This window comes from Salvia splendens, chromosome 14, assembly GCF_004379255.2.
Source record: "Salvia splendens isolate huo1 chromosome 14, SspV2, whole genome shotgun sequence".
Classification (NCBI taxonomy): Eukaryota; Viridiplantae; Streptophyta; class Magnoliopsida; order Lamiales; family Lamiaceae; genus Salvia; species Salvia splendens.
In genome coordinates this window covers 21,040,878-21,050,342 of record NC_056045.1, presented here as the reverse complement: position 1 = coordinate 21,050,342, position 9,465 = coordinate 21,040,878, and the positions used below count along the sequence as shown (strand labels likewise).

The window sequence follows — 9,465 nt, the reverse complement described above, 5'->3', positions numbered from 1 at the left end:
ACTAATTAATGCGAGTTATGTATTTTTATTTCTAAATAAGTCAAGATTCTATTGTTGGCAACCCAAATATGTTAAAATCTCATTTTATATTTAGAAATTTAAATTATGAAACAATGAATCTTATTTTGTGATTCAAACTTTCCAAACATGGAAAGAAATGAAAGTAAAGGGGAAAAATAGTGAGAAAATACGACATTATCTCCTATATAAAGTAATGCATGTGTTACTAATTTCTGAAGCAACACTGAAAATTAACAGATAAAAATGTCAAATTTCAATGTTCTCTTGCTTCTTGGACTCTTGGCTATTAGCAATTCCCCTTCTCTCGCTCATGAACAAGAAGAGGGCATGAAGTGGAATATCGATTCACCATTCAAGCGTCATCACCACCATGAACATGAGCTTGGTGGCCCTCCAAGACACCATGGTCATGGTCATGCTCCTGCTTATCCTCCTCATCACCATGCCCCATCTCCGCATGCCCATCTCGTCCATCCTCCTCAACACCATGCCCCATCTCCACATGCCCACCACGCTCGTCCTCCTCACCATAATGACCACGAGCAATATGCTCATCCTCCAAGACATCATGGTCATGGTCATGCTCCAGGTCCTACTCCTCAACATGCTCAATCTCAAAGAGACCATGGTCATGCTCCTGCCCCTACTTTTCAACATGTTCATTCTCCAAGACAACATGATCATGCCCATTCTCCAATACATCATGGTCATGCCCATTCACCGAAACATCATGGCCATGCTCATTCTCCGAAATACCATGGCCATGATCCTGCCCCTTCTCCTCAACTCTATTAATGAATATTGAAAAGCATAGTATCGTTGAATAAAAATTTAGGCACTAATCATTGTAATAGCTTCAAATTATAAATGCTAGGAGTACTACATTTCTTGTAATACCTTTTCTAATTTAGTGTTTGAAGTTAGTTTGTGCTGAAGATTTTTGTGAAATCAATTTTAATATTGTGGCAATTTAGTTATTGGTGTTGATGGTTTTTTTGAAATAAATTTGAACATTTTGGCAATTAAGTTGCAGAGTAACTATGAATGAAATCACACAGAAACTCAATTTTATATGGATGCACAGGACCTCCAACAACACAGATCATTAAAAAAACAATAACAAAAATAAAAGAACACAATGAACACTAAAAGGTCAATACATGAGGACCTCCAACAATGCAATGCAGATGATTAAGAATCCAAAGAAATAGAGACAAAGGATTAGCAAAAAAACCCCACCGATGGTCTTCGACTCTCTCTCAACCATCTTCTACTTCAGCCACATTCTCACTCATTTGTGCACCGCCCCAATCTCCATAGAATTAGCTCATTCTCCACATTCTATTGGGGTTCTATCTTTTTGAAAATAATTTTGTTTCTAAGCCACCAGATAGATAGACCATGAAGAGAGAGTTTCATATATTTTTGTCAAAACACTTCCTAAGAATAAGCTTAACCAAAACACTTCCTAAGAATAAATAATGACATTATAACATGTGAAAATTATTTACAACACAGTATATGTCAAAATGATGGAGAGACGATCTCATAAATTGGGTCTAGGTCTAGGTCTAGGTCTAGGTCTAGTCAATGTAACATACAATGTGTAAGCGAAGAAACAAATGCTATGAGGGATACCTATGATAGTTGAAAATAATAGGCCGATACACTTTGATGAATCGAGGCTAGGCCGCCATCCTCCTTTGACTCCCGAGCTTCTCGTGCCACAACTTCCAAGCAACTCTCACGTCGTCCAGTTGAGACTCTGGGATACCGGTGTTTGCATCTAACAACGGCACCCATTCTTTCCAAGGGGAGTTTGAAGGGTCTAAAAACTTGGACATCTGAGGCAACATCACCAAACGATAGAAATCATTGACTGATTCGAGGATCTCCTCAGATTCGACCAATGCCTTCATCTCCGGCCTCTTTAGATTGCCTGGTCTGTTTCGGATTGCAAAGCTATTGCTCCTCAAAAATAGACCTTCCGACGGGGCAAGAGGCAAGACGATCCTCGAGAACTTGGACAATGATATACTCAGAATGTCTCTTGGCAGCAACTCACGTTTCACAGCTACAGCAGTCCCTACCATTTTGCGTATCTGATCATAACACATCGAGCACAAGTTTATATAACGAAACGAACATGAAACATGAAAAAGGAGAAAGATTATTACCTGATGCAGCATGAATGACTCTCCACAGATGGAGATTTCAACGAAGCTAGCACCGGACAACTGCTCCAATTCGCCACAGCAGCACTGGAAAATCTTTCTGAAATGTGATGCTCCAATCCTGTCGTTCTCATCAGGTTTGTCTAGCCACCGAGCGAGTAGAGGTACAACTATATTTTCCTGTTCCTTCAAGGTGTCCTCGTCTCCATCCGCGCTCCTGTCTGAGTTGGAGAGGAGAGAGTTGTGCTTCCCTTCCCCAGAATTTGTAAAGGAAGATTCATCAGCTTCGCCAATATCTTCTTCATCACTTCCTTCCATGTCAGAGCCACTCTGTGCAGGTGATAACTTGGACGTACTTGATGGATAATTCTTTACAGAAACTCTACGAGGAGAGCGTTTTCTGTATTTAGATCTAACAGTATAATTGTGAAAAGGATGGTCACCCTGAAACAACAAAAGAGTGGCACAAACTCGTTGATCAAAACGACACTTTTATTTCTTTCTTCACATCATAGAGAATCCACAAATTTGCGAGAATCAACTTAGGTCTAACCACAAATATATAGGAGTAGTTTCTAAATCCCAAGTCAAGAAGAAGATCCATATTGTGATTTGTGAGTAAATGGAATTTCTTTGAACAATTATGAGAAGCTCTACACACACAAATTTACTGCGAGGATCAATCTCTCAACTGCCTCAAATCTAAGATGGTAATTCTGAATATCCAAATAAATCTATCAACAGAAAACAAAACATCTAAAATGCATTAGATTTACCTCAAAAACGTTCAGTATATTATTAAAATCTGATACATGACGATCGATTTCATCAGTTGAAGAATTTTCTTTTACTCCAATAACTTCAGCCGGGAGAAGATAGGAATACTTGCGAATGTTACATTCTCTTCGGGCATCAAAACTCCTGAAAAGTTGGTTAACATTTTGAAGATTTTTAAAGTGAATTAGCCAGATACATAGAAAGAGTATTATTATTGCAAGATAAGATCTAACCGGAGGAAGGGAAGCACGGAGAATATTTGTTAATAGCCCCAAGAATATTTGTAAAAAGCATTATGCAAAGTTACAACTTACAATACCCTTATAGAGAATTCTTTACCTTTGTGAAGGTAAGATGCTGAAGACTCTTATATTTTCGGGAAGATGGGAGTTAACATATCTGGCAAGAGCAACGCCATTTGGATCATTGTTCCAAGCAAATTCTGGAATCTCCATTTTAAAAGCGATCATGGTTGCCAGCGAATGAACCTGAATGTGCAAAGGTTACAGAATCTGGGGAAGCAAGAGGAGAAATGAATGTGCCAAAAATCTAGCTTAGAAAGAATAACCTACTTTAGTGACTTAAGCTTACCCCTTTATCAGTCCGGCTACTTCTCGCCCAGCGAATTTTGTTCAAATCCCCAAAATTGCTCTCTCTAATTCCGCCAACTTTAAAAATAGCCTTTTCTAGTTCACCTTCAATGGCTACATAACAAGATCACAGAGCTTACTGAAATCTTTTTTACTCTCCGCCTCAAGTAGTGTCAAATTCAAATACAGTCAACGTTTTTTTTTGGGTTGGAGAACCAGAGAATTGATAGAAATGAGCATCTCTTCATGCCAATAGATTATAATCAAATTCGTCACTCCATTTCAAACAAAATTTACCGAGTCATTTTCTGTGTCAATATACATAACTTTGAAAACCATGGCACCACTGACAAACAACTCATAATACAAGAGAATTTGTTTGATATTGAGTGGAACAAGCAACCAAAGACAATGGCTTTCCAGAAATGCAATGAGAGAAGGAGCAAAGATAGTCAAACAAACGCATATAAACCATAAAATAAAGCAAAATCTTTCAGCAAACACAACAGCATTTTCTCCCAATGTCAGAGGAAGAAACAAGTTCTATTACACTTTAAAACAAGAAAACACATTAGCATAATCCTAACTTCAAAATCTTCTTCCAAATTCACAGCACAGAAATGAATTCTTCAACTATGCGGTCGCAAAACCAATATTAAAATAGCAATTCATTCCCCAAAATTAGTGCTAACAATCAAAACAAAGGAAACAACAAAAAATCAAAAAACACAAAAGAAGAAAGAGAAGCATCTCACTTAATATATCAGGTTCACTCCTCTGAATTTGCAATCCTGCCACAACATTAGCACAAAACCCAAAAATCAGAAACATAGAGCTCAACAAAACAAAATGAACAAAGTAACTAGAATGACTGAAAACACACACACACACACCCGCACAGACCTCTGTAATCGGACCCCACGTAGCCAACGCGCATAACCACTTTCTTCTTGCGAATAGATTCCCATTTTGGGGCTATCTCCGACGACTCAACTTCTTCGTCGGCAGCGGCGGAGGTGGAGAAGCTGAAAGATGCAACTCTGAGGGGCTTGAAACCGTATGAGTTTGGCGAGCATCCTCTTGATATTAGCGACGTAATCCACGGTGGAGAAAAGGGGTTTCGTAGCAAGGAAACCGCCATTGCTACTGAAACTGTGGAGAGATTTAACTGATTGAGCTATATTTTGCTCTTACCTTACAGAAACCGTTACACCAATTCGATTTCGCATTGTTGTTTTTTAGGTTCGAGCCCAATTAAAAGTAAATTGGGCTATTGTGTTGTGCCCAATGAATATATTCAATGAAAAAGCATAAAAAATTTTTTTTTTTCAAAAAATGAAAAATTACTTCCCTCCCTCTCCAAGTCCAACATCAATGGCGGCTGACGCTGTAAACATCAACAATCCTACTTTAGCACACTTCAACTCCGCCCTCCTAAATGGGAAATAGTGCGACAGCTAAATCAGAGATCAAATGTCACTCCTCAGCCCTAAATCGCTGGCGACGCTGGTGGAATCCGCCGTCTCTGCCCAATCCCCACGCCTCGGCAGAGCCGCCCACGCCCGAATCGTGAAAACCCTAGGCGTAGCTCTAGAGGCATTCCTATCCAATCACCTCATCCACATGTATTCCAAACTCGATCGGCCCGATTCGGCCCGAGCGGTCCTCTCCCTCACAAGCCCCGAATTCCGCTCCGTCGTCACCTGGACCTCCCTCATCGCCGGCGATGTCGGGAACGGCCACTACCCATCCGCCATCTCAACTTTCGCCACAATGCGCCGCGACGGCCTCCAGCCCAACGATTTCACCTTCCCTTGCTTGTTCAAAGCGGCGGCGGGGCTCCACGCGCCGCTCCTCGGGAAGCAGCTCCACGCCCTCGCGGTGAAGCTGCTCCTGATCGGCGACGCGTTCGTCGCGTGCAGCGCATTCGACATGTACAGCAAGACGAGGCTTTTATTCGACGCGGACAAATTGTTTGATCAAATGTCGCAGAGAAACATAGCCATGTGGAACGCCAGCATTTCGAATTCGGTGTTAAACGGAAAGCCGCGTGAGGGAATTTTTAGGTTTCTGGAGCTCCTCCGCAGCGGCGAGGCTGCTCCGAATTCAATTTCCTTCTGTGCTTTCTTGAATGCGTGCTCGGATGGACGGTTCTTGGCTCAAGGGCGGCAGTTGCACGGATATCTGATCAAAGGAGGGCACGAAGGTGACGTCTCCGTGGGAAACGGGCTGGTCGACTTCTATGGGAAATGTGGCGAAGTTGGCTTCTCGGAGAAAGTATTTGAGAAGATGAGCGAGCGGAATAAGGTTTCTTGGGGTTCAATGTTGGCTGTGTTTGAACAAAATGATATGGGAGAGATGGCTTGCGCCTTGTTTCTGAAGATCCGAAGGGCGGGAGTTGAGCCTACGGACTTCATGGTCTCGAGTGTGCTCAGTGCGTGTGCAAGCCTGGCTGCGCTTGAGACGGGTAGACTGGCTCATGGTTTAGCAGTGAAGGCTTGTGTTGATGACAATATATTCGTGGGGAGCGCGTTGGTGGACATGTATGGGAAGTGTGGAAGTATCGAGGATTGTGAGAGGGTCTTCGTCGCGCTGCCTAGGAGGAACTTGGTGTGTTGGAATGCACTGATTGGTGGATACGCTCATCAAGGGCGTGCGGACATGGCGTTGGGAATGTTCAGGGAGATGATCGAGAGGAGGGACTCCGAAGGCTTAGTGCCTAACTACGTCACCTTCGTGTGCGTGTTGAGTGCTTGCAGCAGAGGGGGGATGGTGGAGGTCGGGATGGAGGTGTTCAACTCCATGAGGGAGAAGCACGGTGTCGAGCCCAGGGCAGAGCATTACGCGTGCGTGGTGGATATACTAGGCCGGGCTGGGCAGGTCGAACGGGCCTATCAAGCCATCAAGGAGATGAGAGTTAAACCTACAATCTCTATATGGGGAGCTCTACTAAATGCTTGTAAAATGCATGGTAAGCCAGAGCTAGGCAAGATGGCAGCTGAGAATCTGTTCAAACTCGACCCTCAAGACTCGGGGAACCACGTTGTCCTCTCGAACATGCTTGCGGCAGCGGGGAGGTGGGACGAGGCCAACGTGGTGAGGGAGGAGATGAAGGAGGTGGGGATCAAGAAAGGGGCAGGATGCAGTTGGATATCTGTGAAGAATGATGTCCATGTCTTTCAAGCAAAGGATGCATCACATAGTCGAAACGCTGAGATTCAAGCGATGCTAGGTAAGCTGAAGCGCGAACTCAAGGCTGCTGGTTACGTACCTGACACGAAGATGGCCTTGTACGACTTGGAGGACGAGGAGAAGGAGTCGGAGGTGTGGAGCCACAGTGAGAAACTCGCACTTGCTTTTGGCCTCATCGCTCTCCCTCCGGGCGTCCCTATAAGGATCACCAAGAATCTTAGGATCTGTGTGGATTGTCACAGTGCTATAAAGTTCATATCAAGAATTGTTGGCAGAGAGATTATAGTGAGAGATAACAACCGCTTTCATCGCTTTGTGGATAACCAGTGCTCATGTGGTGACTATTGGTGAACACATTTGATACTACTTGATCGATATCAAGTTCTTGATTCCAGACCAAAATTGAAAAAATTTCGAGGTATTTTATAAGGTAAAGGAAAGTTCAGGTCATTTCTTGACAAGACTACAAAGTTCGGGCCATAAACTATTCAGCTTCTTCGTCAACATCAACCGGGTTCAAGAGTATCATGAAATCCTGATGATAAGGGCTCAAATTGAGAGAATCTGACTGACACTGTAGCATTAAATGGATTGATTCCACACATAAATTTTTCTATGACAAATTCATTCTACTTTTCCTTTTTCTTCTCTTCAAGGATGTATGCTTCTTACACTCGTGGAGTTATGGAAAATGAAGCAATCAAATAATACATTATCGAAGGTCATGTTTGGTAAATGTTACAGATTGCTGCACTAATGCTTTTACAGTCGAGCTCCATCGTCTTCATCCAGTTCTCGAAATCTCCAATTTCCTGTTCACATGCTCAAGTTTCAGTTTTGATTCTCAGAAAATTCCAACAACTTGTTGAAGTAAATGCAGAATGTTAGTTATAAGCTAAAACCCTTTTCAAACAACTCCCAAAATCCTCTGCAGATATTCATATCTTGATTTCCCCGGCTAAAATTTGTCACCTCCTTTGACACTATCTGTAAAATGTGAATCTATAACGCAACACCAAACAACACGTGAAGACCATTATGCAGGATCTTACCAATCAAGTCTAAATTTTTACGTCCAATAAGAACACTTACACCAAGACTAGGTACAGTGTAAATGAAGATACACATTCCAAGGAAAAGGCAAAAGGAAAAATCATTTTAACTCATTCTATAAAACTAATAAACTCAAATCAAGATACACATTGCAAGAATCAATGGGCATTTGTACGAATTAAACCACAAACAACAAGCCAAGAAGCATATGTAGAAACAACTCGCTTACTAACCTTGACAGCGGTGTTAAGAGCATGAGATGCTGCAAGCCACTGATCGTTCTGCTTTGAGAATCGTGTGATACTTGCTGTCAATGCTTGAATTTCCTTATCAATTCGCTCCTCGTTGATGAAGACCTCACGCACCCCACCATCAACGGATTTAACCAGCAGATCCGACACTCGTATTGCAGTCTGAATAGCTTCTTTCTTTGCTTTCTCTAGATTTTATCCATCAGAAGAGCAAATAAGAAATTCAGTTTGAAAGTTAATCACAATCATCCCCAAAAGTTAAAACGGCCAAAAAAGTAAAATTGCAGAAATTCTGCTTGAAAGTTAACCACAATTCCCCTAAAAAAAGTAAAAACTCAACTTGAAAGGTTCAAACTCGAATATCAATCATCATTTCGCAGCACAAGCAAATACTAACATTTGGTCTTGAAAGTTAATCACCGTTCATTCCAAAAGAAAACGTTAATTAAAGCTCAAACTCCAAAAAGTTAACCATAATTTCCAACAGAAAAAAATATCAATTCGACTTGAAAGTGTAGGGTTAAAGCTACAAAATTAATCATAGATATTGATCGCACATCCACACGGAGAAGGTAAAACTAAACACACTAATAGTAATTGAAATAAACTGACCAGTTCGTTCCCGCAGTTCAATCGCGGCGTGATTGTGATCGCTGACCATTTGAAGCAGAGAAGCTTCGAGACTCCCCGCTTCCACCTGATGCGATCGCTCCATTGCCGCAGCTTCACATAGCAATCATCAAACATTCACAGTATTATCAATTTTCTCTGATTATTCGAGATTTTCAAAAAAAAAAATTGGGACAACGAAATGCAACCTGGAATTGAGCCCTAGCAAGTAGCGGTCGTGGATCGAGTTACCGAACCGGACGGTTCGAGTCAAATACGGATCCGGATCCCGATAGTGTTTTTCTATTTCGACGAATATTAGTTATCAACTTCTTTTTTTGTTTTTGCTCTTCTCAATTCGTTTTTCTACTGTTTTCGTATCGCTTTTATTTCCCTGTCATTTGATTTTCAATCTCTTTTCTGGTTTTAATTTATTTATCGTTTCTTATACATTTGAGTATTTGATTTCTGAAATGGAGTGATTTTTCTTTAATTTTTTGTAGCAGTTAAATGAACATATAAATTTCTTTGGACTCTAATTTTTGGAAATCAAAGCTAACATTTACTCCATCCGTATTTTAAAAATAACAATTCTTTTCATTTCAGTCTGTTCTTTAAAAATAAACTTTCAAACTTTATATTTTAAGAAATCTTTACACCCATATACATCAATTTATTTTACTTATACCACTAATAAAGTGAACCTCATAATCCACTAACATTAATTTTTGTTCCAACCAAAACGCAGCTGACTAGTATTTGTTCCAACTTGATCATCAATTTTTGGGAATCGCCTTC

At 41.1% G+C, this 9,465-nt stretch overlaps 3 protein-coding genes across 4 annotated transcripts; 1 reads left to right on the top strand and 2 right to left on the bottom strand.

The window, feature by feature from the left end:
* Positions 1-1,492: 1,492 nt before the first annotated feature.
* LOC121766049 (putative tRNA pseudouridine synthase) lies at positions 1,493-4,834 on the bottom strand. The gene is made up of 7 exons (XM_042162377.1): positions 4,466-4,834; positions 4,318-4,353; positions 3,564-3,676; positions 3,312-3,460; positions 2,972-3,116; positions 2,199-2,639; positions 1,493-2,123 (listed from the first exon to the last, which is right to left on the bottom strand). The coding sequence occupies exons 1-7, from the start codon at positions 4,701-4,703 to the stop codon at positions 1,707-1,709; spliced, it is 1,539 nt and encodes a 512-aa protein (XP_042018311.1). The 5' UTR covers positions 4,704-4,834; the 3' UTR covers positions 1,493-1,706.
* A 94-nt stretch (positions 4,835-4,928) lies between these two features.
* On the top strand, positions 4,929-7,511 carry LOC121766048 (pentatricopeptide repeat-containing protein At4g14850-like). The gene has a single exon (XM_042162376.1). The coding sequence runs from the start codon at positions 5,036-5,038 to the stop codon at positions 7,103-7,105; it is 2,070 nt and encodes a 689-aa protein (XP_042018310.1). The 5' UTR covers positions 4,929-5,035; the 3' UTR covers positions 7,106-7,511.
* LOC121766050 (biogenesis of lysosome-related organelles complex 1 subunit 1-like) lies at positions 7,437-8,975 on the bottom strand. 2 transcript variants are annotated; one of them, XM_042162379.1, is made up of 4 exons: positions 8,877-8,975; positions 8,671-8,781; positions 8,041-8,246; positions 7,437-7,566 (listed from the first exon to the last, which is right to left on the bottom strand). In XM_042162379.1, the coding sequence occupies exons 2-4, from the start codon at positions 8,771-8,773 to the stop codon at positions 7,477-7,479; spliced, it is 399 nt and encodes a 132-aa protein (XP_042018313.1). In that variant the 5' UTR covers positions 8,774-8,781; positions 8,877-8,975; the 3' UTR covers positions 7,437-7,476. The 2 variants fall into 2 exon arrangements, with proteins under 2 accessions (XP_042018313.1, XP_042018312.1); XM_042162378.1 differs by lacking the exon at positions 8,877-8,975 and having other exon boundaries at positions 8,671-8,864.
* Positions 8,976-9,465: the final 490 nt, after the last annotated feature.

Excerpts from the sequence above, each read along its gene's own strand:
- LOC121766050 (XM_042162379.1), bottom strand. The coding sequence starts at position 8,773 with ATGGAGCGATCGCATCAGGTGGAAGCGGGGAGTCTCGAAGCTTCTCTG. Across the intron at positions 8,247-8,670 it reads TGAACTGCGGGAACGAACTG|AGAAAGCAAAGAAAGAAGCT; the intron begins GTCAGTTTATTT and ends GATAAAATCTAG. Across the intron at positions 7,567-8,040 it reads CTCTTAACACCGCTGTCAAG|GAAATTGGAGATTTCGAGAA; the intron begins GTTAGTAAGCGA and ends GCATGTGAACAG.
- LOC121766049 (XM_042162377.1), bottom strand. The coding sequence starts at position 4,703 with ATGGCGGTTTCCTTGCTACGAAACCCCTTTTCTCCACCGTGGATTACG. Across the intron at positions 4,354-4,465 it reads CGTGGGGTCCGATTACAGAG|GATTGCAAATTCAGAGGAGT; the intron begins GTCTGTGCGGGT and ends ATGTTGTGGCAG. Across the intron at positions 2,124-2,198 it reads AGTCATTCATGCTGCATCAG|ATACGCAAAATGGTAGGGAC; the intron begins GTAATAATCTTT and ends TGTTATGATCAG.
- LOC121766048 (XM_042162376.1), top strand. The coding sequence starts at position 5,036 with ATGTCACTCCTCAGCCCTAAATCGCTGGCGACGCTGGTGGAATCCGCC.